This window comes from Sminthopsis crassicaudata, chromosome 4, assembly GCF_048593235.1.
Source record: "Sminthopsis crassicaudata isolate SCR6 chromosome 4, ASM4859323v1, whole genome shotgun sequence".
NCBI lineage: Eukaryota > Metazoa > Chordata > Mammalia > Dasyuromorphia > Dasyuridae > Sminthopsis > Sminthopsis crassicaudata.
Genome location: NC_133620.1, coordinates 348,611,039 through 348,636,444, shown reverse-complemented (window position 1 = coordinate 348,636,444; position 25,406 = coordinate 348,611,039). Strand labels below are relative to the sequence as shown.

The window sequence follows — 25,406 nt, the reverse complement described above, 5'->3', positions numbered from 1 at the left end:
AGGCGAATCTGGGCTTGCGGGCCAGGGACCCCTGCAGCGGGACCGCTTTCTCCGGGAAATTAAAAGTGGTCCTCGGCAACCATTCTCTGTGGCTCAAGTTTTATAGGCAGCAGACCGAAATGATCATTACCAAGCAGGGCCGGTAAGTGAGCGGCTGTGGGGCTAGACGCCTGGGTCCTCCAGGGGTTCGGGAACCACGACCACATCTCCCTTTTTCAAACGCCGTTCAAATTCACTAGAAGCTGAGGTTTTGTGTGAAGCGCTTAGAGTCCGGGAGAGGAGGCCCCTCTGGCTCGAGATCCTTGCCTCCCAGCTCCCTCAGCCCCTAACTCTAACCGAGTACAGAGTGTATGTCTCCGAAGGGCAATGGAGCTCAGAGAGAAGAGGGGGTGTTACACAGGAATTGTTGAGGGGAAGCCTGCAATAGAGGTGAGAGTATTCTTTGCCTCGATCCCCTTTTTTGTAACGTACGGTGAAGGATATGAAGAACTGAGGCTCGGAGAAATTGCTTCTGTGCGTACTTTTTACTAAAACGAACAGAGAATAGAGAGGGGATAGGTGATTGGGGAAGGCAGGGGGTTACTTTGCCTCCCTTGTCGCTCTTGAGTCCCTCTGTCCTTCAGCAGCTCTTGTGCAGAAGCCAGTTTTGATGGGGGCCTGGATTCGGTGACACAGATGCCCTCTCCAAGTTTCCTTTCCGGTCTTGCTTTGAGATCATATGTCTCTGTGTGTGTATTTGTTGATGGGGGGAGGGGGCAGAGATGATGGGAGGGGGACAGTGATGTCCTTCAACCCTAAGGGTAAGGGCAATGAATTGAAGTGTACTCAAGGATCCCCGAGCCTCTCAGATTCATTTTAACCTTCCCCTGGGGTTTTGCTGCTGAAATAGAATTAATATCCCTTTCCCTTCCCCCTCCCCCTCTCCCCCATTTTGGAAAAGCTGAGAAGTGAGTGGACTCTGCCTGTGGAGGGGTTAGGGGGAGTGAAAAAGTAGCATTTAGGGTAGAGGATGCTGCTTCCGGATAAAGGCCTCTAGTGTGGGGAAGAAAGAGAAACTTGTAACCTGTTGGTGATTTTTTAATAAGCAATTGTTTACACAATTTTATGTCGGTTGCTATTTGAACCTTTGTTGCAGGTGCTTATAGGACTTTTTCCTTTAGGTAACTAGAAATCATATTAGATGTAATGAGATATTCAATCGTTTATTAAGAGGCCTTCACTCCAGTTAGATTCTCCACTTTTAATCGGGCATTAACTAATTCTATTGAGGTCTTTGAGAATAGGGTGGGGCATGGTTTGAAAAAGAAAATCTAAATGTCTTCCCTTTCTAGTAAAACTGACTATTTAATAGATGCTTACTAGATTAAAACCACTGTGCTAACTGATAGGAGTGATGGTGGATATAAATAGAAAATGTCAAGATATTCAAAGGAATTCTAATTCTGACCAAATCATAGATAGGGGTAGGAAGGAAACTAAAAATTTGGAGTCAGAGGACCCAGATTAATGTCTTTACTCTCTCCTCTGATTTTGGGCAAATCACCCAGGCCTCAGTTTCCTCATTTATAAATTAAGGAGGTTGGGACGTTTCTAGGGCTAAATCCTATAGTGGCCAATCTCCTCATTTTGTGGCTGAGGAGATAGGAATTCAGACAATATGATATAGCTGAAAGATGTGGCACAGACTATGATGCTTTTTGACATTAGCAAGTCATGTGCCTCAGTTTCCTAATTTATAAAAATAACTTTCTCTTCTAAAGTTGACTTCCATCTGCTCTATATGTATTGAGTATGCAACCTAATTATTTGACAATTTTCTTCTCCACTAAAACCTAAGCACCTTGAGTATAGGGACCATTGTGGTTTTTCTCTGCATTTCTTGGGAGTTTAATTGGGAGCCTATTGATTGACTAACGTATTGGAGTTGTATATAGTCTCAGTGGGGAAAGCAAATTATGAACTGTGAAGCACATTACAAACCTGAATGATCATTTATGGAAGAGTCTATACTAGGGCCCAGATCTTTTCCAGTTATATCCTTTATTAGGCTGAGTCCAATGACTCAGGGGTTTTTCTATTTGTTCACCAGCATTCCATGGTATTTCATTTCTATCATTCTATCTCTGCAAAACTCTCAGCAGATTTCTCCAAAGCCACCAGCCAACATACATATCAGCACCTTCTTCCTTCTTTTTAAAAATCTCCTCCACACTGAAGTAGAAGACCATACTCTCTTCTCTATCTCTAAGGGATAACCCTTAACTTTGTGATTCACCTATTTCCAAGTCCTGCTAATCTCGACCACCTCTCTGACCCATATCTCAATAAGACTGGCCAGCACAACTCTAGATCTATGGGTGAGGAGGGCATTTGAATGACAAGAGGACAGTGGTTCTGTCTGGGGGGTAGAGCCTCCTGTTAAGAAGTGGGAAAAATTATGGTTTTTCCACTCTCTGGACATGTCTTTGGGCAAGTAATTCCCTACCTGTGGAATATATACATATATATATATATATATATATATATATATATATATATATATATATATATATATGTTGTTTGAGAAGTGAGAGGATTAAATTAAATGATTTCATAAGTCCTGTCCACTGCTAACAACATCCTATAGTCTTCTATATGGATAGTCTTCTGAATAGTTTAGTTTCTTTAGATCAAAAGCAATTCCAATAGATTTTGGGTAGAAAATGCCATTTGCATCCAGAAAAAGAACTATGGAGATTAAATGTAAATCAATACATACTATGTTCACTTCATTTTTTTCTGTTTTTTTTTTTTCCCCTCTCCCATGGTTTTTCCTGTTTATTCTGATTTTTCTCTCCCAACATGATGTGTACTAAAAATAAATAAATACATAAAAAGTTTCTTTAGGATGAAAATGTTTGTTGAATGGAATTTAGGGTGTACTTTTGTGTTTGATGGTTATTAGGCTGAGTCTCTGTATTTTTTATGTATGTGTCTGCCTGTGTGTTCATTACTTCATTGCAATTGTACATTTCCATTTTTAGTAGAAAGATCCTAGGTATCAATTAAATTTGCACCTCTGCCTATATATTGTGATACAGGTGCAAATTTAATCTAAAGTTATATATGTATATACACTTACACAAGTCACAGTCTTTTCTCCAGGCCTTGGATTCCTCATCTGTAAATGAGGGAACCAGACTATATGATCATCTCTAAAGTTTTTTCTAGCTTTGAAATCCAATTGCACTCTACTTCCATCCCTCACCCCCATCAATCAGGAATTGATATTAAGTGGAGAAGAGAAGGAATTGTAGTTGATTGCTTCTAAGGGAAGCAGAAAATCATCGGAAAAGTCTCACTACCTCTAATTCTAAAAGAAAAATTGTGTATAATGTAAAAGGTTGAGTAGAATCAGCGTTCATAACTCCAATCTGCCAAGCCATAATAACTGTAACTGGTGACAGCAATGACATAAATACATTTTTCTGAGGGTGTGTGTGTGTGTGTGTGCACACATGTGTGTTATATATATATATATATATATATATATATATATATATATATACATATATATAATATATAAAGAGAAATCAACATTTGATGAGCCACACAATTATTCTCTGATAGTCACACTCCTCCCCTCAACAGATTCACACACAGATGGACCTGAGCACACTTGTTGGTCCCTTTTTCCCTGGAGGATGATATTTGTGACCATCTTTCAGAGCTTTGAATCGACTAGAAACTAAGTGTGGTTAAGGAAGAGGAAGGGTGGGAAGAAAACTCCCCATGCTTCTACATTTTGGTGGGTTAAATTACTTAGAACTATAAGGGTGCCTTTCTGAGGCAACTCTCTCATCTGAAAAATGAAGAAACCACAGCTCAAAAAAATGGAAGGAAGGTGGAAAAAATTTGTATGGAGAATTTTATCCCCCTTTCTGGGATCAAGTTCTGATATCCTCATTACTGAACACTATTGCTTCTTTCTTATTCTATAAATAAATTAACCATTAGGGTAGCAATTAGAGCCTTTTTGTGGGTCTCAGATGACTCTGGGGAATCAGAGTAAAACAGATTTTTCTTATTGTCTATTCCATTCTCATCTTTCTCTATCCCTCCAAGGTTATTTAAAAATATTTCTCTTGGAGGTGAGAAATACCACTATCTTTTTGGAAATGAAGTTCATTTGGGAAAATGTTAACTGAAGGTGGAGAGACTGAGCAAAGGGTTTGTCTCTCATCAAGGAGTTGGTGATAAAAATGGGATTGAAACCCTTTTCACACCCTTCATTGACCCTTGCAAGTACAACCTCTGAATGAGTGAATTCTCTTGGCCTCTAATATCTGACTCTAGCAGGTGTCTTTAGACCTTTGTCCTTTTGGAATTTGTATTCCTGATCCCTATCAAACCCCTTCCCTAACTGTCCCTCATCCTCTGTGCTTTTAGAGAGGGGTTAGGGGTGTTGGAGGGGAAGATCCCTGTCCCAGGTTTTCATAGATTAAAGTCCAGATCCTCCAGACCTGTTTCACCAAGAAAAGAAGATCCTTAACCTAAGAGCTTAATGAATGAGAAATGAGAGGGGAGGAAAGTAAAAGGTGTTTTAACTATGGCAGTAGTTGCTCCAGCTTATGGGAGGGAGGCGGTATTTTGTGTGGAAAATATTTCATCTACAATGAAGAATTATTTTTTCCTAAATATATTAATATGATGGCTCTTGACTTGAAAGGACGAAGCTGTGCTATGGCAATGTTGGGAGTCAAAGGGTTAATGTGGGGGTTCATAGAGTACCATTTCTCACCTGCCATCTACTCTATCTCTCCTTGTTGAAAAATCCTCAAATGTTCCTCCTTGGTCCTCAAGCTCAACACTAAAGCCAGGTTTAGAGAGTGGAGGAAGAAGAGGTTTTGTCTAATCGAGCCTTTGAAAGGGGCAGGCGGAAAAGGAGCTTCCTGCACTTGCCCAGATCATCTTTAGTTTCTCTTTTGCAGTGTGTGTGTGCGTGTGTGTGTGAAATAAAGGGTTGAAGGGAGGAGATGGGACCAACAAATGTACCTGGGTCCAGCCTCTTTGATCACAGCTCCAGTAGTTTATGGAAAACAAGGGGAATGTTTGATGATGGCAGGGAGGGAGATTAGTGACTGCTTGTGATGAAGTTGAGGTTTCCATATCTGAAGAAGAAGCATAACTTTAGGTTTAGCTTCTTCCTGGACTTGACTGAGGATGCTGGCAAAAGGGCTTCACAATGTCCCATCTTTTAGAAAAGACCTCCTTGCCTTTTGAGGTGATCAGATTGGATGACTCAGGTGTCACTGAGTGATGTCTGGTACCCGTTGGAAGATGGTGAGATAGCAACTAGATTTTAAGTTTTCCTTTCTTTCTTCAACAATAAATAAAGTTAAAGAGAAGGTTTGTATGGATTTATCTTTGTTTTTTCATCACCTTTACAGCAGTTTGCACAAAAGAAGTACTTAATAAAAGCTTATTTTTATTGATGGAAAAAATTAGTCCATGTCAAAATGGAAATTTAACACCTCTATCAAGGAAAAATTAATCCATCAATCAGCAAACATTTGTTGAATTCTCTCTGCCCACGTGTTTAGTAATAGAGAAATAAAGAACAATTTAAAATAATTTATACTTAGGGCAGGGCTCTGCTCAGCCCTAAAGACTCTGAAAGCCCGGAGGGATGTGAGCTGAGCAATAAAAATAATTCTCTTTTTTTCACAGGCGGATGTTTCCTTTCCTGGCTTACACGATTCACGGGATGGACCCTGTTGCCCATTACCGAGTGTTTGTGGAAGTGGTGTTGGTAGATCAACATCACTGGCGTTATCAGAATGGCAAATGGGTTCAATGTGGGAAGGCGGAGAACAATATGCCAGGTAGGGAGAGTCACTTCGGGGATTGACTGAAGTGGATCAGTGAGATTTTGCCCTTGTCTCTGAGGTTGGGGCGCCCTCTCGTGGCAACAAATCTAATTAATGCCTTTGCTTCCAACATCCTTTCCTTTATTATTCATCTTTCCCTGTTCCTTCTTCTCATTCTTCCCCCCTCCTACTAACCTTTCTCGTCCGTTTAGCCCTTCTCTTCCTGTCTCTCCCGTCCCCCAAGTTCCAGATATTTCTTTTTCTAGATCTGTCTATACTTTTATCCCAATACCAGATGATCCTGCAGCCCATCATCCAAGAAATCATAGCACCTCCTTCTGTCCCTGAATCCCATAACGGATCTCTCTAGTCAGGAAATTCCCACGATCATGTCCATAAGAGATCTATAATACCAACAAGGTTATTCTTTCTACAGGGAATAGGCTCTATATCCACCCAGATTCACCCAACACAGGAGCCCACTGGATGCGACAAGAAATATCATTCGGAAAACTCAAGCTGACCAACAATAAGGGAGCCTCCAATAATGTGACTCAGGTAAGCTCCCCATCATCTCCATCCTTCATTTCCTTCCAAATCCATGAAAACGAAACAAGAAAAAAGGAGATTGAAGCTAGACTTGAAGAACTTTCTGGTGGTAGAAGAACAGGGAATGAGATATTATAACAAATTATTTTGTAAGCAGGAAGTTTTTTAGTTTTTTTGTTTAAAAACTAAATTTTATTTTTAAAATATTTACATTGGAAAGACTGTAATGTAAAAATAGCTCAAAGGGTCAAGCTGCATTAATTGATGCAATACTTTTTTTTTTTTACCCATAAAGCAAAGAAAATAGAGATAGATTTTTTTTTAATTTCAAAATAAAATTATAGTATTTTTTTGTCAACTGATGTGCCTGGTCTAAGTATCTTTCCTCTCTTCTTCCCACACCCTCCCTCCCCTATAAACATTTTTTAAACTAGGCAACCAGTAAGTATAGTCAAATAAAACACATCCCCATATTGGTCATATTTAAAAAGTCATTTCTCACTCTACATAAATAATTCAATCTCTCTTAGTCAACAAACCATCTGGTTCTTTGGGATTCTGATTGAACACTGCATTGATCAGAATTCTTAAATCTTTCAAAGTTTGTGTTTGTTTTACAATGTTTGATAGTATAAATTATTCTATTTCTGTTCATTTTACTCTGCATCAGTTCAAAGTGAGGTTCAAATGATGCCTGCCCTCCCTACTCCTGTCTCATTTACATATTCTTCCTCCAAATTATATGCAATACCAATACACCTTTCCACTTTTCCCCCTTTTTCTCTTCTCTTGTCTTCTTCCCTTTCCTACTTTTAAGATAATTGAAACAAGAAAACTCATTCCATATCTCTGCATCTTATTTGACTCTTTCTATTTGACTTCATGGCTTTCAAATGCTGCTTATATCATTCTCCCCCTCCCACATTCCCCACTTTTGAATTATAATTCAAATACTTCATCCTTATGAAGTCTTTTCTAGTTACTTGGCTGTATTTACTTTTATATGTTTCTCTTTACTCCCCTGATTACATTTTAAGTTTCCACTCATCTATCTTTTTCATCAGGAATACTTGAAAATTATCCAGTCTATTTCATTTAAAGGTCTACTGCCACCCCACCATCACCCATCAATAGAATTTTATTAAGTTTTGCTGATTAAGTTAATTCTTGGTTTTAAGCCTATAGTTTTTGTTTTCTAGAATATCCAAGTCAGTACTTTCAGCTCCTTTATGGTGGTAGTTATTAAATCTTGTGTGACCTGACTATGGTTCCCTGGTATTTAAATTTTTTCTTTCTGCAACTTGCAGTAGTTTTTTTTCTTTCTTTCTTTCTTTCTTTCTTTCTTTCTTTCTTTCTTTCTTTCTTTCTTTCTTTCTTTCTTTCTTTCTTTCTTTCTTTCTTTCTTTCTTTCTTTCTTTCTTTCTTTCTTTCTTTCTTTCTTTCTTTCTTTTTTTTAACCTGGAAACCCTTCACTTTAGCTCTTGTGTTCTTATAAATTTTCATCTTTGAATTTCTTTCAGAAGTTAATCAATGGACTCTTTCTATTTTTACTTTGTCCTGTGGTACAAAGGGATCTGGGCAATACTTATTTTTTATGGTTTTTAAAAAAATATTAGCACATATACCTGTCAGATCTATGGAGAAGGTAAGAATTCATACCAAACAAGATATAAAGAAATTTACAGGAAGCAAAGTGGATAATTTCCATTATATAATTTTTAAAATGCAGCTAAAATGAGAAGAAAAGGAGGAAACAGAGGGGGATAGGAAGCCTTTATAGCAATTCTCTGATAAAGGTCTCATTTTTTTTTTCTATTTTCTTTGTGAGGCAATAGGGGTAAAAGTCTCACTTTTAAAACATATAAGGAACTGTATTTATAAAAATAAGAGCAATTTCTTAATAGATAAATGGTTAAATGATATGAATAATTGGTTTTCAGAGGAATTTCTTCCTCTGAAAAACCTATCAAGAGCCACAGAAAAATATGCTGAGAATCACAAGTAATTAGAGAAATGCAAATAAAACATTTGTGATAGTACCTTGCACATATAAGATTGGCTAACATGACCCTGCCCTCTTCCCAAAAAGGGAAAAGGACAAATACAAGATGAGGAATGAGGGATGAGGGAAAATAGATATCCTGATACAGTTTTAGAATTTTGAGCTAATCCAATCATTTTAGAAAGCTATTTGGAGCTATATTCTAAAAGCTATTAAACTGTACATAACTTTTGACCTAGACATACCACTACTAGCTCTATACTCCAAAGAGATCAAATAAAGAGATAAAGGATTCATATGTAGAAAAATATTTCATGTAGAAAAATATTTCTAGGAGCTCTGTGGTAATAAAGAAATGAAAACTGAAGGGATGCCTATCAATTGGGAAATGGCTGAAAAAAGTTACTGAAATGATGTAGGTTATGGTTTCAGAAAAATCTGACAACTTATATGAACTAATAAAAAAATCAAGTGAGCAGAATGAAAGAACAATTTACATAGTGAGACGATATTGTAAAGATAATCAACTTCGAACAACCTGGTAACTAATCAACACAATAATCCACCACAATTCCAAAAGATTTATGATTAAACTCTGTCCACTTCTAGAAAGAAAAATGATGGACTCATTAGAGATTGAAGCATATTTTCTTCTATTTACTTTTTAAAGATTTTTTGGGGGGAGAGTACATGATTAATGCAAAATTTTGTTTTGCATATCTATACATATTTGCAATGGATTTTTTTTCTTGCCTTTTCAATGAGTGGGGAAAAGAAGGGAAAGAGACAGATTTTGGAACTGAAAATAAAATAAAATTTAATTAAAATAAAAAGAAATATAATCTTTATCTTTCTAATCTATTGATCATAGCTTTCAGGTAGCTCAATGATTCTTCTTCTTCTTTTTTTTTTTTTTTCCTGAGGCTGGGGTTAAGTGACTTGCCCAGGGTCACACAGGTAGGAAGTGTTAAGTGTCTGAGACCAGATTTGAACTCTGGTCCTCCTGAATTCAAGGCTGGTGCTCCATCCACTGTGCCACCTAGCTGCCCCCCAGTCCATTCTAATTTTAAGGAAGTCTGTTAGTAAAGCTTTATACTGGTCAAGCTGTCAATTCTCTTCTATGGTAGGATTCAGCAAATTTTGCTCTAAACATCCGGATAGTAAATATTTTAGGCTTTGTGGACTAAGGCAAAATTAAACATATTATATAATAATATTATCAGTAATTATTGTTCTGTAATAATGCCTCAACTATGAGATAATGAAAGAAAAAATTTTCCTCAATTTTATTATTGATGAAATTTAAAATATAATAATAATTGATTAATATTTTTGTAATTCAACTCTACTAGTAAGAAGACTGGGATTGGGGGGATAGCATTTTGCTTAGTTGGGGTTCAAAGTTAGTGATCTCTATCATTGAAACTCTTGCAAATGTTCATCTGTTAATATTGATCTGTAATGAGATTTTGCATGTTTCATCTTGAAATTATCTTTCCACACAGATAGGTACTGCCAGGTACTGATGTCACTCCACAAGTGTATGATTTTAATTGAGACAAAAAGCTCAACTTTATATTTTCTGGACACATTTCTTTCACTACTGCAATTAAATACAATTTAATTTACTCACCATACTTTGGAGGTCACTATACAATGGCTTTCCTTGTTGGCTACCAAATGAATTAATCAAAAACAACTCTAGTTGCAGCCTCAATTTTATTTTTTATTTTTGACAAGAAATTCTCTACTGTGATGAGATATTCCATTTAAATTTTTCTAATTTTTCGGATTATTACTTTTCTGTGAATTGATAATATTGTGAAGAATGCTTAGTCTTAGTCTTAGTACTAATTCACACTTTTTCAAAGTCCACTTTTCTTAACATGATGAGTAAGCATTTGTTATTTTTTTTTTTTAATGTCATGGCATGGAAATATGTGTGACACTCTAAACTGTCAAGTTATGACTTCTAATTGTCAATTCATATCTAACTCTTTGTGACCCCATTTGGGGTTTTCTTAGCAATGATATTGGAGTGGTTTGCCATTTCTTTCTCCAGTTCATTTTACAGATGAGGAAACTGAAGCAAACAGGGTTAAATAGCTAGTAAATGTCTGAGATTGGATTTGTGCTCTATCCTCTTCGATGCCTAGCAGCCCTGAGGTATAATAATCAGCTGATATTTGTAGTGCACCAAGCAGCAGTGTTAAAGGGATAAGAGTACCACATACAGTCTTGGCTATGATTTCTCAACTTTGAATCATGAAACAGCTGTAGACAAAATAGAAATTAATGAGACTGTGTTCTAGTAAAAACCATTTATGGATATTGCAATTTGAAGTTAATGTAATTTTGATGTGTCATGAAATATTCTCCCTTTGATAAAAAAAAATTAAAGATGTAAAAACTATTCTTAGCTCACAGACCATATCCAAAAAGGAAAAAAAAAAAACCAGGTTAGATTTGTCCCATGGGCCAGAGATCGCATTCATTTCTTTTCTAATTCTTTCCTCTGTTGTTCTTATTTATGTATAATAGCATTTTGAAAAATTTTATTTTAATAGTATATACTTTTTTCCAATTACATGTAAAAAGTTCAACTTTTATTATTATTATTATTATTATTATTATTATTATTATTATTATTATTATTATTATTATTATTATTATGCTAAGGCTATTGGGGTTAAGTGACTTGCCCATGGTCACACAGCTAGGAAGTGTTAAGTATCTGAGACCAGATTTGAACTCAGGTCCTCCTGACTTCAGGGCTGGTGCTCTATCCACTGTGCCACTTAGCTGTCCTCAACATTCATTTTTGTAAGGTTTGGAGTTCCAAATTTTTTTCCTTCCTCTCTTACCTACCCCCTCCTTAAGCTAGCAAGCAATTTGATGCAGTATTGTATGATACCATTTTAAGCCATTTAAAAACAACAACAACAAATTCTTACATACATAATTTCTTTTAGGAATTCTAATTGATTTGGTAATCAAGCTGCATTTTTCTTTGAGTCTTTGCTTCTTCTAAGTTCACAGCTTGGGCACCTCTAGTATCTTGGTGATTCTTTATCTTTTTTTGCTTAATTATTCTTCCAGTGATCCGCTCCACGTTATCTTCATTCCCACCCATCTAGAATTTCTTTTGGTGCTGAATCTATTATCTCAGCCTCCCTGGGAGGCTCTGCCTTTTTGGGGGGTAGGGGGAGGAGAACTGATTTGCCCTGAGTCACCCTATGGTAAGGGTGCTGAATCCAGATTCCTTTCCCTTCTGGGAGAGCTCTAGTTATTCTGAGCTCAGGGCTGAGACCCTGTCCTGCTGGGCACTGAATCTGTGCTTCTGGCTTCTAGAATGTACTACTTCTTTATACTCCACCACCTTGGCTTCATATCCTAGGATGAAGTGGGAGATGGTTCCTTCCTACTCTAAAAAATAGTTCTCTTATTTTCTATGGAGGATGAAGAGAAGAGATCTCAGTTGAGAGAAAGTCCTTCTTTATCTTCCCAGTCACTATTGATAGAGGCCATAGAGGTGGGGAGGGGAACTTACTTCTTGTGATTTCCATTATAGATGATTGTATTGCAGTCACTCCATAAATACCAGCCAAGACTTCACATTGAAGAGGTGAGAGATGGAGACCACGAGACACCAGGTCCCTCCTCTTTGACTCACACCTTCACCTTCCCAGAAACTGAATTCATTGCTGTGACTGCATATCAGAACTCTGAGGTAAGGGATTAGCGACTAGAACATCAAGACTGGTCTAGGGGAAAGAGAGGGAGGGAATCAGTCAGCCAATCAGTTATAAAGTGCAGATTATTGCTAGGCATTAGGATTACAGAGACAAAAGTGAGATAATTCCTGCAGAGAAGAAGCTTACATTCTAAGGGAGGAAATTTTAAAAGAAATGAAATGGAGTATTGACAGGGAATGTTTTGTTCTAGGTCAGGACTTCCTAATATTTTTTTGTCTCATGGACCTTGTTACTAGTCCAGCAAAGCCTATGTTGGTTGGTTTGTGTGTGTTTTAATTAAAGCTGTGATTTTTTTTTTTCTCCATCTGAATTCAAGGACCCCTGAAATCCAGGTTAAGAACTTTTGTTTTGGGAGATCACAGAAATTGTGAATAAAGAAGTCATAGAACAATAGAATGTTATGTTCTTTCCAGTAAAAGTGGCCAATTAATTTTTGTGTCCAGTGTGTGTGCGTGTGTGCGTGTGTGTGTGTGTGTGTGTGTGTGTGTGTGTGTGTGAGGGAGGTCCAGGGAGAGATGATAAGGAATATGATAAAACTTCATCCTCTGGTGGGGCACATAATGAAATATAAAAAAATGGGAATTGGAGGGAAATAGGCTCAGGTAGATTACTGGACTGACTGATGAAAAAATGGTTTCAGATTGCTCAGATGGTGTGGCTGGAAATGGGTTTTCAATTCAACCACAAGTCAGAGCAGCTCAATCCCCAGAGAGAAGGCCCAATGCCAACTGGATTAATTCCCTAAAGATAGGAAGAATTACTTCTGGAGTAATAGTATTTCTAGTGGAAACAGTATCAGAGAAGATGGCAAGATACTTAATTTCCCCTTATAGATGACCTGGAATAGTTAAAATATTTTCCTCCCTCACACTTCCCCTTCCCCCACTTTACAGATGAAACTGAGGTCATCCAATGCAAAGATGAAGGTCAGATATCTTCCCAGAGGGGAAGCTACAGAGGGTAGCTCTAAGTTTCCAAAGACGAGAATTACCATAGCATTCACTGGCTTTCATTTCTTTTATGTCTAGATCACACAGTTAAAAATCGACAATAATCCCTTTGCCAAAGGCTTTAGAGAAAGCTTGGATACGTAAGTGTTGGGGGAGGAGCTCCTCACTCAGTCTTCTCCTCTCTATACTCTTATGCTAGGATTCTGTATGCTGGGGCTGGTTATAGAGAAGGGGAAAACCAATTAGATAAGAAGCAAGTCTGGATTGTACATATTTAATCTATATCAGATTGCTCTCTTGGGGAGAGGGGAGGTAACGGAAGAAGGGAGAAAAATTTGGAACACAAAGTCTTACAAAAATGAGCACTGAAAACTATATTTACATGTATTTGGAAAAATAAAATACTATCAAAATTTTAAAAGAAAATTAGTAAATAAAATGGGGTTAAAAGAAGCAGATCTGGGACTCTAAACTGGAGGTGAGGGAGCAGAATATCCTTATGTTTTTTTCCCCTCCCTTCCTTTCTTCTCAAGGTTCCTTACAGCTGCTGTGGATACTGGCGCCACCACTTCCCCTGAACCAGTTTCTGGCTACCCTTTACTGGCTAGGAGTAGGTACTTGCCAAGCCAGTACTCCTCACCCAATCCCTTTTACCCCGAGCCACATCAAGGGCAACCTAAGGATGGAGTACCCCTTTCTTCTTGGCTCTTTACGCAGGCTCCCCAGCCACCATTGGACTATGCCTATGATCCTTCCTACAATAGCAGTAAGATCCTCCCCTTGGGCATGAATGGCATGAAGCCTGGACTTCTGCCCTCCACTTCTCCACCTACCATGCCTTACTACCCCAGCCAAGATGCTCTGATCCCCCTAGGAGATTGGTCGACTTCTCCCTCGTATAACCCCAAAGTCAACAATGGGGGCTGGCTCCGATCTATGCCCCCGATGCCCATGGACCCTATTATTGGGACCCAGGAAGAGAAGAGGCCTGAGGAGGAAATCTGGACTGATACTCCCAAATCAGATTCTAATGATTCAGGACTGAGTGAAGGAGACTCTAAGAGGAGACGTGTGTCTCCTTATGATTCAGGCAAGGATGACTCTTCACCTGTCCAGGGCCCCTCTGGGGACTCCCCTTTTAAGAAAGAACAGCCGCTTGGAGACCAAGTATATTTTTTTAATTGAGAAGAGGAGCAGTGCCTTTGGCTCTTGATGGAACAGGAGGTGGGGACTTGCTTCAAGCCCAGAAAAATTAGACGTGATGTTGGATGGACACATTCAAGCTGACCCCACCTGTCTTTGATGGTGTTTCTCCAAAGCAGAAGGCCCAGCCTGGGAGAATGCCCAAAACAGGACCTAGAAGTCTGTTTTCTCTTGATCCTCATGTCTGCTCCCCAAAAGTCAAAAGAAGGAATGGTGTTCGTGCCCTTCTTAATCCTCCCTGATCACAGCTATCTTTCCCTGGTGCTGCCTCCAAATGTTTACTGGAGAACACAAAGGAAGAATTCTGCTCCTTTTTGATATATGTCTTGGTGTGTGGTGCTGAGGAGAGGAGGAAAGAGGGAAATATATTCTCTCTTATTCCTTATGGTGCCTAGCTCATTTTTTACTTAACCTTAAAAAAAACCTTCATCCTTTAAAAAAAAAAAAAAAAAAAAAAAAAAAAAAAAAAAAGGTGTGAGCAGCTGGTCAGACTTAGGGAGAGATTCCCAATGTCCTTAAATAAAGTCTGGGTATTTTATTTCCTAGGGAGATGGGTATACTGGCATATTTGGAAATGAAGGTGAGGGTGGAGCAAGGTTGGTTTCACATTTAGATTTTAGAAAAATATGTGGGGTTTTTTTTTAAGATGCTATTTATTGTCTGTGATATAGGATACCAATATCTTTGGTTTATTTCTTTTAAATAAACTTGGAAAATGCTGTCTGTCTCAATGTGAAGGAATTAAGGGTGAGTAGGTAAAGGGTATTAATTATCTGATATCATTAATCCTAGGGTTCCATGAAGGAAACCCGAGCCCAGAGAGAATGTATGATTCCCCTTGGGATAATGTTATACATTAGAGCAAGGATGAATTTCTGATTTTCCAATTTCCAGCCTCCAGGTTCTCTCTTTGTGTCTGTGTCTGTGTCTGTGTCTGTGTCTGTGTCTGTGTCTGTGTCTGTTCTCCTTCCCTCTCTCTCCTTCCCTCTTCCTCTCCATCTCTTCTCCACCTCCCCTTTCTTGAGAAAGCCTTTATAAGCTGTCTGCCTTTTGAAAAGGGACAAAGAACTGAGCCAATCATGTACTCTCTTTCTTGCCTACATTGTTTAGTAATGCTGCTTGAATAATACAAAGCAGAGTTGTGATTTCTGTCTCAAAGCAGCATGGGTTCTAGAAGGAGGCATTCTCCTGAATTTTCCTCCCATCCTGCCCATGACTCTGAAGTCCAGGAGATAGGAAGATCATAAAGCTATTTTGGTTCTATCCATGGTCTAAGGTAGCAAGAACTCGAATGAGGTAAAAACATGACAACCGCAGAGAAGGCTAATCTTTTTTTCTTACTGTAATGAAAATTACTGTACAATTTAAATTTTGTTAGAGAAATTTTAACATGGTTATCACAATTCTCAGAAAGTCCTCTGAGTGTACACATTTCACAGGGAATATGCTAAAACCAGTATCTGTAATGCTTCCTTTCACAATCCTGTTAACATAAAAAGTCCTTGTCATGTTTGTTGTTTAAATTAAAACCCTTGTACACTTGTTTGAGAGTGATCATGAGTTCCTGTAGTGTTTAATTTTAGCATAAATCCTTAAATGATAGCTTTTTCAAACTCAAGTGCAACTGGACAACCATTCTATAGTCTATCTTTTCCCAAGAGAGATTGGTCTACATAAAATATATAGGGTGCCATGTTTTGTGTGTGATTAGAAAAAGGCAAATGTTCTCTTAATATTCACCTAGCATTCCTTCTCACACTGTCCATCATTCAGGTAGGACTATGTAAACTGTCTCATGGGCTTATAACATATTCAACTCTCCCCAGTCTCCTTCTGATGCTGAAGGACACTGCTGATTAAAGACAGCAATGTGGCAGCATTCTGTGCTATCATAGAAGTCAACCAAAGAACTGAATAATAATGGGAACTGGGACAGGACATATATGTGACTTTAGGGTACTTCATTAAGTCTGAAAGAAAGAGTCTAGCATCAGGCTGAGGCCAGGTTCTATTGGCCTAGAAATCACGAGACAATGATTAAGGCAATGGACAGAAAGAAATATAACTCCAGATGAGCTAGAAAAATCTAGACTTCTATGAATAAACATAATAATGAACCAATACCTGAGGATATTGTGGATCCCAATGAAGTATGAAAAGCATAGCAAGATGTTTTTGGATGATTTACAGGGTTAAGGAAAGTTGTGAGAAACTCATGGTCTGCAAATCAGAAATAAGTTGCAGAATAGGAAAATCTAAATCTAGGCTGGCAAGTTCCTCTAGGGAAACAGAATAACTAATCAGAGATGCAAACATACAGAAGTGAAGGACAATCTGGAAGAAGAAAAACAAAATAAAATTAAAAGAAAGTATGATCAACATAATCTTATAAGCCAAATTTATTGTCTCAAAGATGGGATACATAGAGACAACTAGAAGATTATAGACCTCCCAAAGAAAAACAAGTAAAAAAACCAACCTGAATGTCATAATGTAAGAAACAATACAAAAAGTGAACTATAATACCAGAGTAGGAGGAAGAAGTAAATAAAAGCTTCCTTTCTTCTACCTCCAAAACCCTCCAAATAGCTAGAAAATACATGAGACTAACATTTAAGGGAAAATGCAAAAAAACAAAAACAAAAACAAAAAACACAGCAAGTCATTTTTCCAGTTCAGGTCAGTATGGGGAGACAGAGGAAGGTCTATAAATACTGGGGATAGGAGTCTGTTCAGGAGTCCATTATTTGGAATATTTCAGTGAATAGAGAAGCTATGTATCAGGGAAAGAGGAAGTCCCAGATCCATATTGAAACCCCTGATTTCAAACAAGGTCTGGGAATAAGTGTTAACTGGCAACTTTTGCCACTATTCATTTGGGGGGGTACAGATCCAGCATGAACTGAGGTAGGGAAAATCAGTTCAGGGAAAGTATTATAAAGTAAGAAATGGTCAGAGAAGAGCAAATTCGGATGAAAGCAACCACTATGTGTCTTGGGCTCCAGGAACAAAATAAAGTCTAAGAAAATCTGCGAAATAACTAAGGTGGGAATCCCAGTTCAAAGGGAATCTTGTAATTCTACCTCTTTAAACCAGAAGAGTTTCCCATTTGGTTAAGGGCTGACTTTAGCAGCAGCACTCTACTGCTGCTCAAACCCAAAGACAGATTAGGAACTTGCAGAGCTTAGCTCATGGTAACAATCATTAGATTTCGCTCTGGAGCAGATCACTTTGGGAGCATCAAAGATTGGGAGCTTAAAGATTTCTGACTGAGCTGTTCCTGAGAACCTGAAATAATATGACAATCAAAACTGCAAGAAAACATGAGGGCAAGTTCAGATCCACAGAGTCTGCTTCTAAGAAGTCTAAAAACAGAAATAAACTAGAAGACTGAGAGGAAGGAAAAAAAAAAAAACAACAACACAAGCCAGCTTCCATGAACTGATGCAAAGTGAAGTGAAGAGAAATAGAAGAATGTTTACATAATAACAAATATATATTGAATTATGATCAACAGTGAATGACTTAGCTATTCTCAATAATAAATGATCCAAGACAATTCTGAAGGACTTATGATGAAAAGTGCTTTCTATCTCCAGAGAAAGAACTGAATACAGATCAAAACATAATTTAAAGTATTTCTTTACTTTTGTTGTTTGTTTTGGACTTGTTTTTTGTTCTGTGTTTTCTTTTTCAAAATGCCTAATATGGCTAAATATGTTATGTGTGACTGCACAGGTATAATCTACATCAAATTGCTTGCTTTCTCAATGAAGATGAAAGGAGGGAGGAAAGGAAAGAATTTGAAACTCAAATTTAAAAAAATGCTAAAATTATTTTTGCATGTAATTGGGGAAAAATAAAATATTAAATAAAAAAGAATTAATAAAAGCTATTATGATGACAGGGATGTTTTCAAAACACATACAAGAAGACTTCAAAGCAAAAAACACAGCTTGGGCACAAATTCAGTTAGAATTCCTGAAAGAGATAGAGCAAGAGTTTTAGGAAAGGAATTAAGCAATGAGTATAGTTGCTGGAACTCTGTCTTCGCAGAAATCAGCTAGAGTCAGGATCACTAAACGTCTTTATTCTTGATCTTTTACAGTCAAGGTCAGGGGGGTTAGGCCTAGCAACCTCACAAACACCTTCCTCCCTCAAACACCAGGAGAGACTGAGTCAGCTTCTTTGTCTCAATTCCTCTTCCTCCTCCTACTCCTCCCACACATGTCACTTCCCCCTCTTTGTCCCACCAATCAAGTCAGCATAGAACAGCTGGGGAAGGTCAACCTTCAAACAAGTTAATAGGGAACTGTCCAATTGGCAATTAGTGTCACATGCTTCATTATCCAAGTGCATTGCTCAGTTCTAGCCCTTTACATGTAGTAAAGCAAAATATTGGAAAAGAAATGAGAGCTATAGAAGAGTGGAAAGGGAATTAGCAGATTTAGATGGAACTAAGACAAAAGGAAGTAGAAGAGAAGCACAGCACAGATCACCACAAATATCTAAAAAGTGCACCAGAAACTGAATCAGACTAAATTCTTGGGAAATCCAAGAAAAAAAATCACATAATCTTTTTTTGAGCCCAAGTGAACAAAAGAAGACAGACAGAAACTATGGATGGGGCCTGTCTAGGAATGTTCCATCAATAAAAGAAAGAACAAAATGATGAATTGATTATGCAACCTAAAAAATTCTCAAAAATTAGCATATTAAAATTCCCAAATAAACATTAAAGTAGAAATCCTGAAAATCAAAAGAGAGATTAACTTTATGAAAGCAAAAAAAATGAATTGAACTGATAAGTAAAAGTAGGAATGAGTTAAAAGTAAACAATAACAACATGGATAAACTATTAGCTAACTTCACTTAAAAAAGGAAAGAAAACCAAATCAATGGTATTGAAAAATTAAAATTGTGATTTCACAATTGATGAAGAATTAAAACCAAAGATATATTAGGAACTTGCAAGAGTTTAGCTCAGGGTAACAATCATTAGACTGCTCTGGAGCAGTGGACTAGTGTGCCAAAAATTCAAATAAGGTAAAAACTAATAGCAGAGAAGTCCAATATTCCTTAGTCCCTAACAAGTGCTCACTCAGTATTCCATCTTCCAATGCTCACCAAATTTCCAGCAGAAAAGCTGTGGAAGCTGATACAGATTTTTGAAACAGAAATGAACTGAACACCCCAATGCCACCTCCCTTTTCCCATTGAGATCTAAACTTCAAGTGGCAAGAATTTGCTGAGACTGCAATAGCAATGTGGCAGCACTGTGTGCCACTTGGTCAGAGAATTGAGGAACAGAGAGAATAGAAAAGGATCTGTATGAATATGACTATGTGCCATGTACTCAGCAATCTGTTGGGTCCAGCAGCCTTAGGAGTCACTTGACCCAGAGATTAAGGCAGGTCAGTCATTAGTGGCTGAGCATGGAGGAAGGCTGAGATACATTGAGATCAAGTGCCCCAGGTGCATAGCCATCAGAGGGGAAGAGAGAAGATCAGAGAAGGAGCAATAGGTGAAAATAAGAAAAAAAAAAAAGAGGAAATTAATAACAGAAGGGAATATAGCTGAGTCCAGGCATCTATGAATAAATAACACAAGACAACAGAAAATGATTTAACATTTGAAGAGACTGAGGAGTATGTGGATTTAGAAGACAGTATAGAACAAGAAAATGCTATTCCCAAATGAGTGTAAACTGTTTGCATTTTTAATTTTTCTTCCCAGGTTATTTTTACTTTCCGAATCCAATTCTTCCTTTGCAACAACAACAACAACAACAACAAATTCGGTTCTGCACACATATATTGTATCTAGGATATACTATAAGGAGGGGAAAATTCAGAACAGAAGGGAGGGCAAGGGATAATGTTGTAAAAATTACCTATAAATGTTATAATTATAAAATTAATAATATAATATATATATTTACATATATATATATGTAAAAGAAAATGCTATTCCCAAAAGGTTTAAAGTAGAAAGAGGAATTGTGAGAGTAGAATTTGTGTCTGCACAGCAGAAATAATGGACAGAGTAAAACAACAACAACAAAAACAAACAAACAAACAAACAAACAAACAAAAAAAACTTCAATAACAGCAAGAAGTCTCACCAAAGAAAGAAAAGAGAGATAACAAACTGAGAGTGCAAATATATGGAAATAAAGGAAAATTGGAAGAAAGGAAGCAAACAATAATAATATGAAAAGAAAGCCAAGTTTTCTTTTACTATAGATAGAATGCAAAGAGACAGCTTAAGAGTTTTATATATATATGTAGCTCATAAGTTATATATATATACATATATACATACGTATATATATATGTATGTATACATATATATGTAGAGCATAAGTTCAAAAATTTGAACACTATATTGCAAGAAACAATACAAGGAAATACAATATTAAAAACTGTCCAAAATTTCTGTTTTCAGAAAACAAAATACCAGTTGAGAAAATCATATCTAGAAAAAACAAAAACTATGGCTGTAAACTCCAAGACACATGAGAATTAAATTTAGTAACTCCACTGAGAAACAACAAAATCTGTAAGTGACCAGGAGAAAAAACTTTCAATATAAAGGAAAGGAAATTTAAATAACACAAGACTATTCTTCAGCCACCAGAAAATCCAAGAGGGAATGGAATAATGTGCTTCAAAGAGCAGCAGACCTCAAGATATAGCCATTTGACCTATTCTTCAAATCTGAGCCTAGTCATCAATGAAAAAAAGATGGATTTCATTAATAAATGCTCCCAGAAACAAAAAAAAAAACCAAAAAAGATAGCTTGCTTCTCAAACATCCCAGACAACAGAAATAAGAGTGAACAAATATAGCAACCAATAACAAAAATAATATAACAGCAGTGATACTACTAAGGGATTTCTTTCTAAATATACATAAAAAGACAAGAGGGTTAAAGAGAAGCCAAATGAAAGTGATGATGAAGAAACTGTCTGAAACATGATGGAGTAAACATCAAAGTACCTTGCCTATAGGTGAATCAATGTTTTTGTGGAACTAAATTGAGAAAATAAAAAGTGAGAAGAAAGGAAGAAGATAGAAATATATGATGTACTCCAGTTAAGTCAAAGGCTAACAGTGAAGTAAAAATAACTCCTTTGAGTTATTGTCATGAGGGAGATGAGAGTCTATAAAGGAATGGATGAGGAGGCAAAGGGAAACATTGAAAATTGGCAGTTGAAACTGCAAGGGAAAAATAGTGTGTGGGGGTACCACTGATGAATGTTCTATGAGGAAAGAGAGATTCTATAAAAGGGAGATGAGGATCTTACAGTAAATATAATCTGTAAAGATTTGATGCTTAAAGGCATCCTGCCTCAAGAGAAGATGAACCAAATCTCCTGGGGCCAGGTGACACCCAGAAGAATAGGAAGATCCACTCTCCCTAAGGAAAAAGCTTTTGAGCTACATAGGGAAAAGTGACCAAAGGGAGGAGCTTGTTTGCTGCAGTTTCCTCAACTGTAAAATGAGCTGGTGAAAATTTTTGAACATTAGTATTTTGACAGGAGAACTCCAAATAAGGCCACAGAGTCAGATACTACTTAAATGACTCAACAAAAACATACATACATATATATATATATATATATATATTTATAATATTTTGCTGTTCTGATTAGAATATGTTATATATCTTGTAGCTCTTATTTCTCCAGGAATTTATGTTCAGCTTTTTATTTTCTCTTTTGTTCCTATTTTTGATAGACTTACCCAAAACTGAGAACAGGACTTTGAAATCTTCTGTCACTATTCAGTTACTTTCTATAAATTATTGTAGCTTAATTAATGTTTCCTTTGGAAACTTAGTTGCAAAGAAAGGGACTTAGACCAATTAAGTTTACAACTGATATTGGATTGCTATCTGTGGTTACTTTTAGTATAGTGTAGTTTATTTGTCTATTCTCTTTTCAATGTTCAAGTGATTTGTCCAGGATCACACAGCCAGTATGTGTTTGAGACTGGATTTGAACTCAGCTCTTCCTGACTCCAGCCCTGGTGCTTTATCCATTGTACCATCTAGCTACCCATATATACCTTAATACCACATAGAGTTTTTCCAAATATTGAGAATGTATTAGGGTACAGAGATATGACAAAAATTAAAAAGGAACATATAGTAAATACATCCCTTAAAGATCTTAACACAGCAAAATTAGTAATAGTTCACAAGCAAAAGATACAGAACCAAATGGAGATTTAACCAATGAAATCCTGAAGAATGAATGGGGCACAACACAAATAGTAGAAACAAATAATACATGAAAGAAAATGATAATTGTGATTTATGACACAAAAAATACAAGTATGAATCTAAATCAGTCCTCAGGAGCGAAATCATATGTCTACAAACATACTTACAAGAACTTCATCATCCTTCAAGATCACATCAACATTAGAACTCATATCTCATCAGTATCCTTTAACCTTGGGACCCCTCTTCCTTCTGATTGGAGAGGGTAAAGAGTGGAAATTGAAGAGCTTCTCTCATACTTCAAAAGTTCTATCAAACTTTAAAAGAGAAGCTGTTATCTATATTACACAAATTATTTTCAAAAATTAAAAATAAAAGCATCCTACTAGAATCCTCTTATGAGAAAGACACAATACTAATAGTTTAGCCCAGGAAAGATAAAACACAGGAAAAAGCATTCCATGAATGAATATAGATTTTTAAAATTTCAATAAAATCCTATCAAACAGATTACAGTAATTTATCTTTTCTAATACGAGCTTTTTATTTTCAAAATTCATATAAAGATAGTTTTCAACATTCAGCCTTTCAAAACCTTGTGTCCAAAATTTTTCTCCCTGCCGTCCCCCCTCCTCTAGACAGAAGGTTAAACATGTGCAATTCTTCTAAAAATATTTCCATATTTATCATGCTGCACAAGAAAAATCAGATTAAAAAGGGGAAAAATTGAGGGGGAAAAAGCAAGCAAACAATAACAAAAAAGGTGAAAATACTTTGTTGTGGTCCATTAAATTTCCAGTTTCTAGACACTACAAAAAGGGCTGCCACAAACATTTTTGCACATGTGGGTCCCTTTCCCTTCTTTAAGATCTCTTTGGGATATAAGCCCAGTAGTAACACTGCTGGATCAAAGGGTATGCACAGTTTGATAACTTTTTTATCATAGTTCCAAATTGCTCTAAGAAACAGTTCTTAAAAGAAGAGTGACAAAGTGGTAACAACTACATGAAAGAATAATAAAAGAAATGTAAAACAAGATAACTTTCAAGTTTCAATCTATCCCCTACAAATTGGCAAAAATGACAAAAGATTCAAATAGTTCACATTGGAGGGGTTATAGGAAGATATGGGTTATGGGTAAATAAACAATGTTTGAATGTATTTATTTGGATATAATTTGAATATTTGAATAAAATTATTACTTTGCTGGAAAAATGACAAATATGATGAGAGGAAAGAGCTACATGAAATGATGCAGAGGGAAATCAATAGACCCAGAAAACAACCTATACAAAGACTATCACAGTGTAAATGGAGAGAATATTACACACACACACATAATACTCACAAATCAAAAGTCTATGTTAAAAGCAATCATAGCCATATGAAAAAAGACTGTAAATCAATAATTAGAGAAATGCCAATTTAAGCAGCTCATAGGTACCACCTCATACCATAATACTGGAAAAGTTGACAAAAAGAAAAATATTAAATGGTAGTGAGCCTATGGGAAAAAAGAGAATTTCTTCTCTGTCTCACTCTGTCTACCTACCTGGTTTCTATTAGTAATGCCTGAAAAGTGGAAAAGATTGTGTATCATCTGAGATCTTCTTTTCCATAGAACAGAAGAGGATTCTCCTGTAGAACAGGAAGGCTGTTCCTCCCATTTCTGGAAGAATATGCAATAGAAATTCCATGTGTCTCTGGTGACCTGCTGTAAGCTTTCGCTTTCTACTCTCTACATTCAGAATGTTCTTTACATCTAGCTTCAGTCCTCTTTCCTTACTTTTTGTGCTGATGGACTTAACAGGGCTTGAAGAATGAGCACTATGGTTTGAACTGTTACCCTTCTTTTTGTTAGTCTTCTTGAGTTTTTCAAATTTGATCCTTTGCCTCATCCCTTGTGTTGGGGAAATCTGAATGCATATAAGGCAGTTTCATATAGAAAGATGAACTTTATAAATATTTTTTGTGCAACTAAAAAGTTTTGCAATTTCATTTACTTCTTTGGGAGATAAGCCAAGCAGTGATATGCCTAAATCAAGGGATTCACATTGGTTTATTGCACTGGTATAACTTGTTCTGTATAATATTAAATGCTTTCCAGAATATTACACTCATTCACAGGTTCACCTACAATCAATGCACTTATTTCCTTCCAGCCTATCTAACATTTTTCATTTTTACTTTTTGTCCTTTTTTTTTTTTTTTTTTTTAAAGAAAGAACTCTTGAGAACTATATCTCTGTTATGGGTATACTTATTTTGTGATAATATGAAAAAGAAACTAGAGGTGGAAAGGGGATTGGACTGGAAAAAGAGGAAAATGGAAGTAAAATGAGGGAAATTACATTTCATGAAGAGGCAAGAAGACTTATAATTGAAGGAAAGAAGGAGGGGGATGAACATTGTGTGAATCTTACTCTCATCAGATTTGGCTCAAAGAGAGACTATCAGATATATTTGGTTTCACAGAGAAACTTGTCTCACCTTACAGGGAAGTGGGAGGGGAAAGGGGAAAGAAAAGGGGAAAGCTAATAGAAGGAAAAACAGAAGTAGCAGGGAAAAGGTACAAAAAAGGAAGAGGGGCTATAAAGGGGGAAGGGCTGTTTGAAGGAGGTGGTGTTCAGAAGCAAAATACTGGGGAGGAGGGAAGGAGGAAAGGCAAAAAACCTGGAAAGTCAAGTGATGTTCATCTATTGAGAAATGACATAATTCATTGGGATATGGCAATATGATTGTATGCTATTTTGTTGTCAGAAATGAGGAAACAAACTTGATTTCAGAAAAGTCTGGAAAGACTTACATGAACTGATACAGAATGAAACTAGCATAACCAAGAGAGCATTTTGCACAGTAACAACAAGAT

The 25,406-nt window shown here is 36.7% G+C and overlaps 1 protein-coding gene across 1 annotated transcript in view; it reads left to right on the top strand.

The window, feature by feature from the left end:
- LOC141540807 (T-box transcription factor TBX21-like) overlaps nucleotides 1-15,862 on the top strand; it is a 31,309-nt gene extending 15,447 nt beyond the window's left edge. The window contains exons 3-8 of the mRNA XM_074264760.1: nucleotides 3-142; nucleotides 5,710-5,864; nucleotides 6,286-6,407; nucleotides 11,972-12,130; nucleotides 13,184-13,245; nucleotides 13,639-15,862. Coding sequence (XP_074120861.1) covers nucleotides 3-142; nucleotides 5,710-5,864; nucleotides 6,286-6,407; nucleotides 11,972-12,130; nucleotides 13,184-13,245; nucleotides 13,639-14,290 — 1,290 coding nt within the window. The 3' untranslated portion in view covers nucleotides 14,291-15,862. The remainder of the gene's footprint in view (nucleotides 1-2; nucleotides 143-5,709; nucleotides 5,865-6,285; nucleotides 6,408-11,971; nucleotides 12,131-13,183; nucleotides 13,246-13,638) is intronic.
- The last annotated feature ends 9,544 nt before the right edge of the window (nucleotides 15,863-25,406 follow it).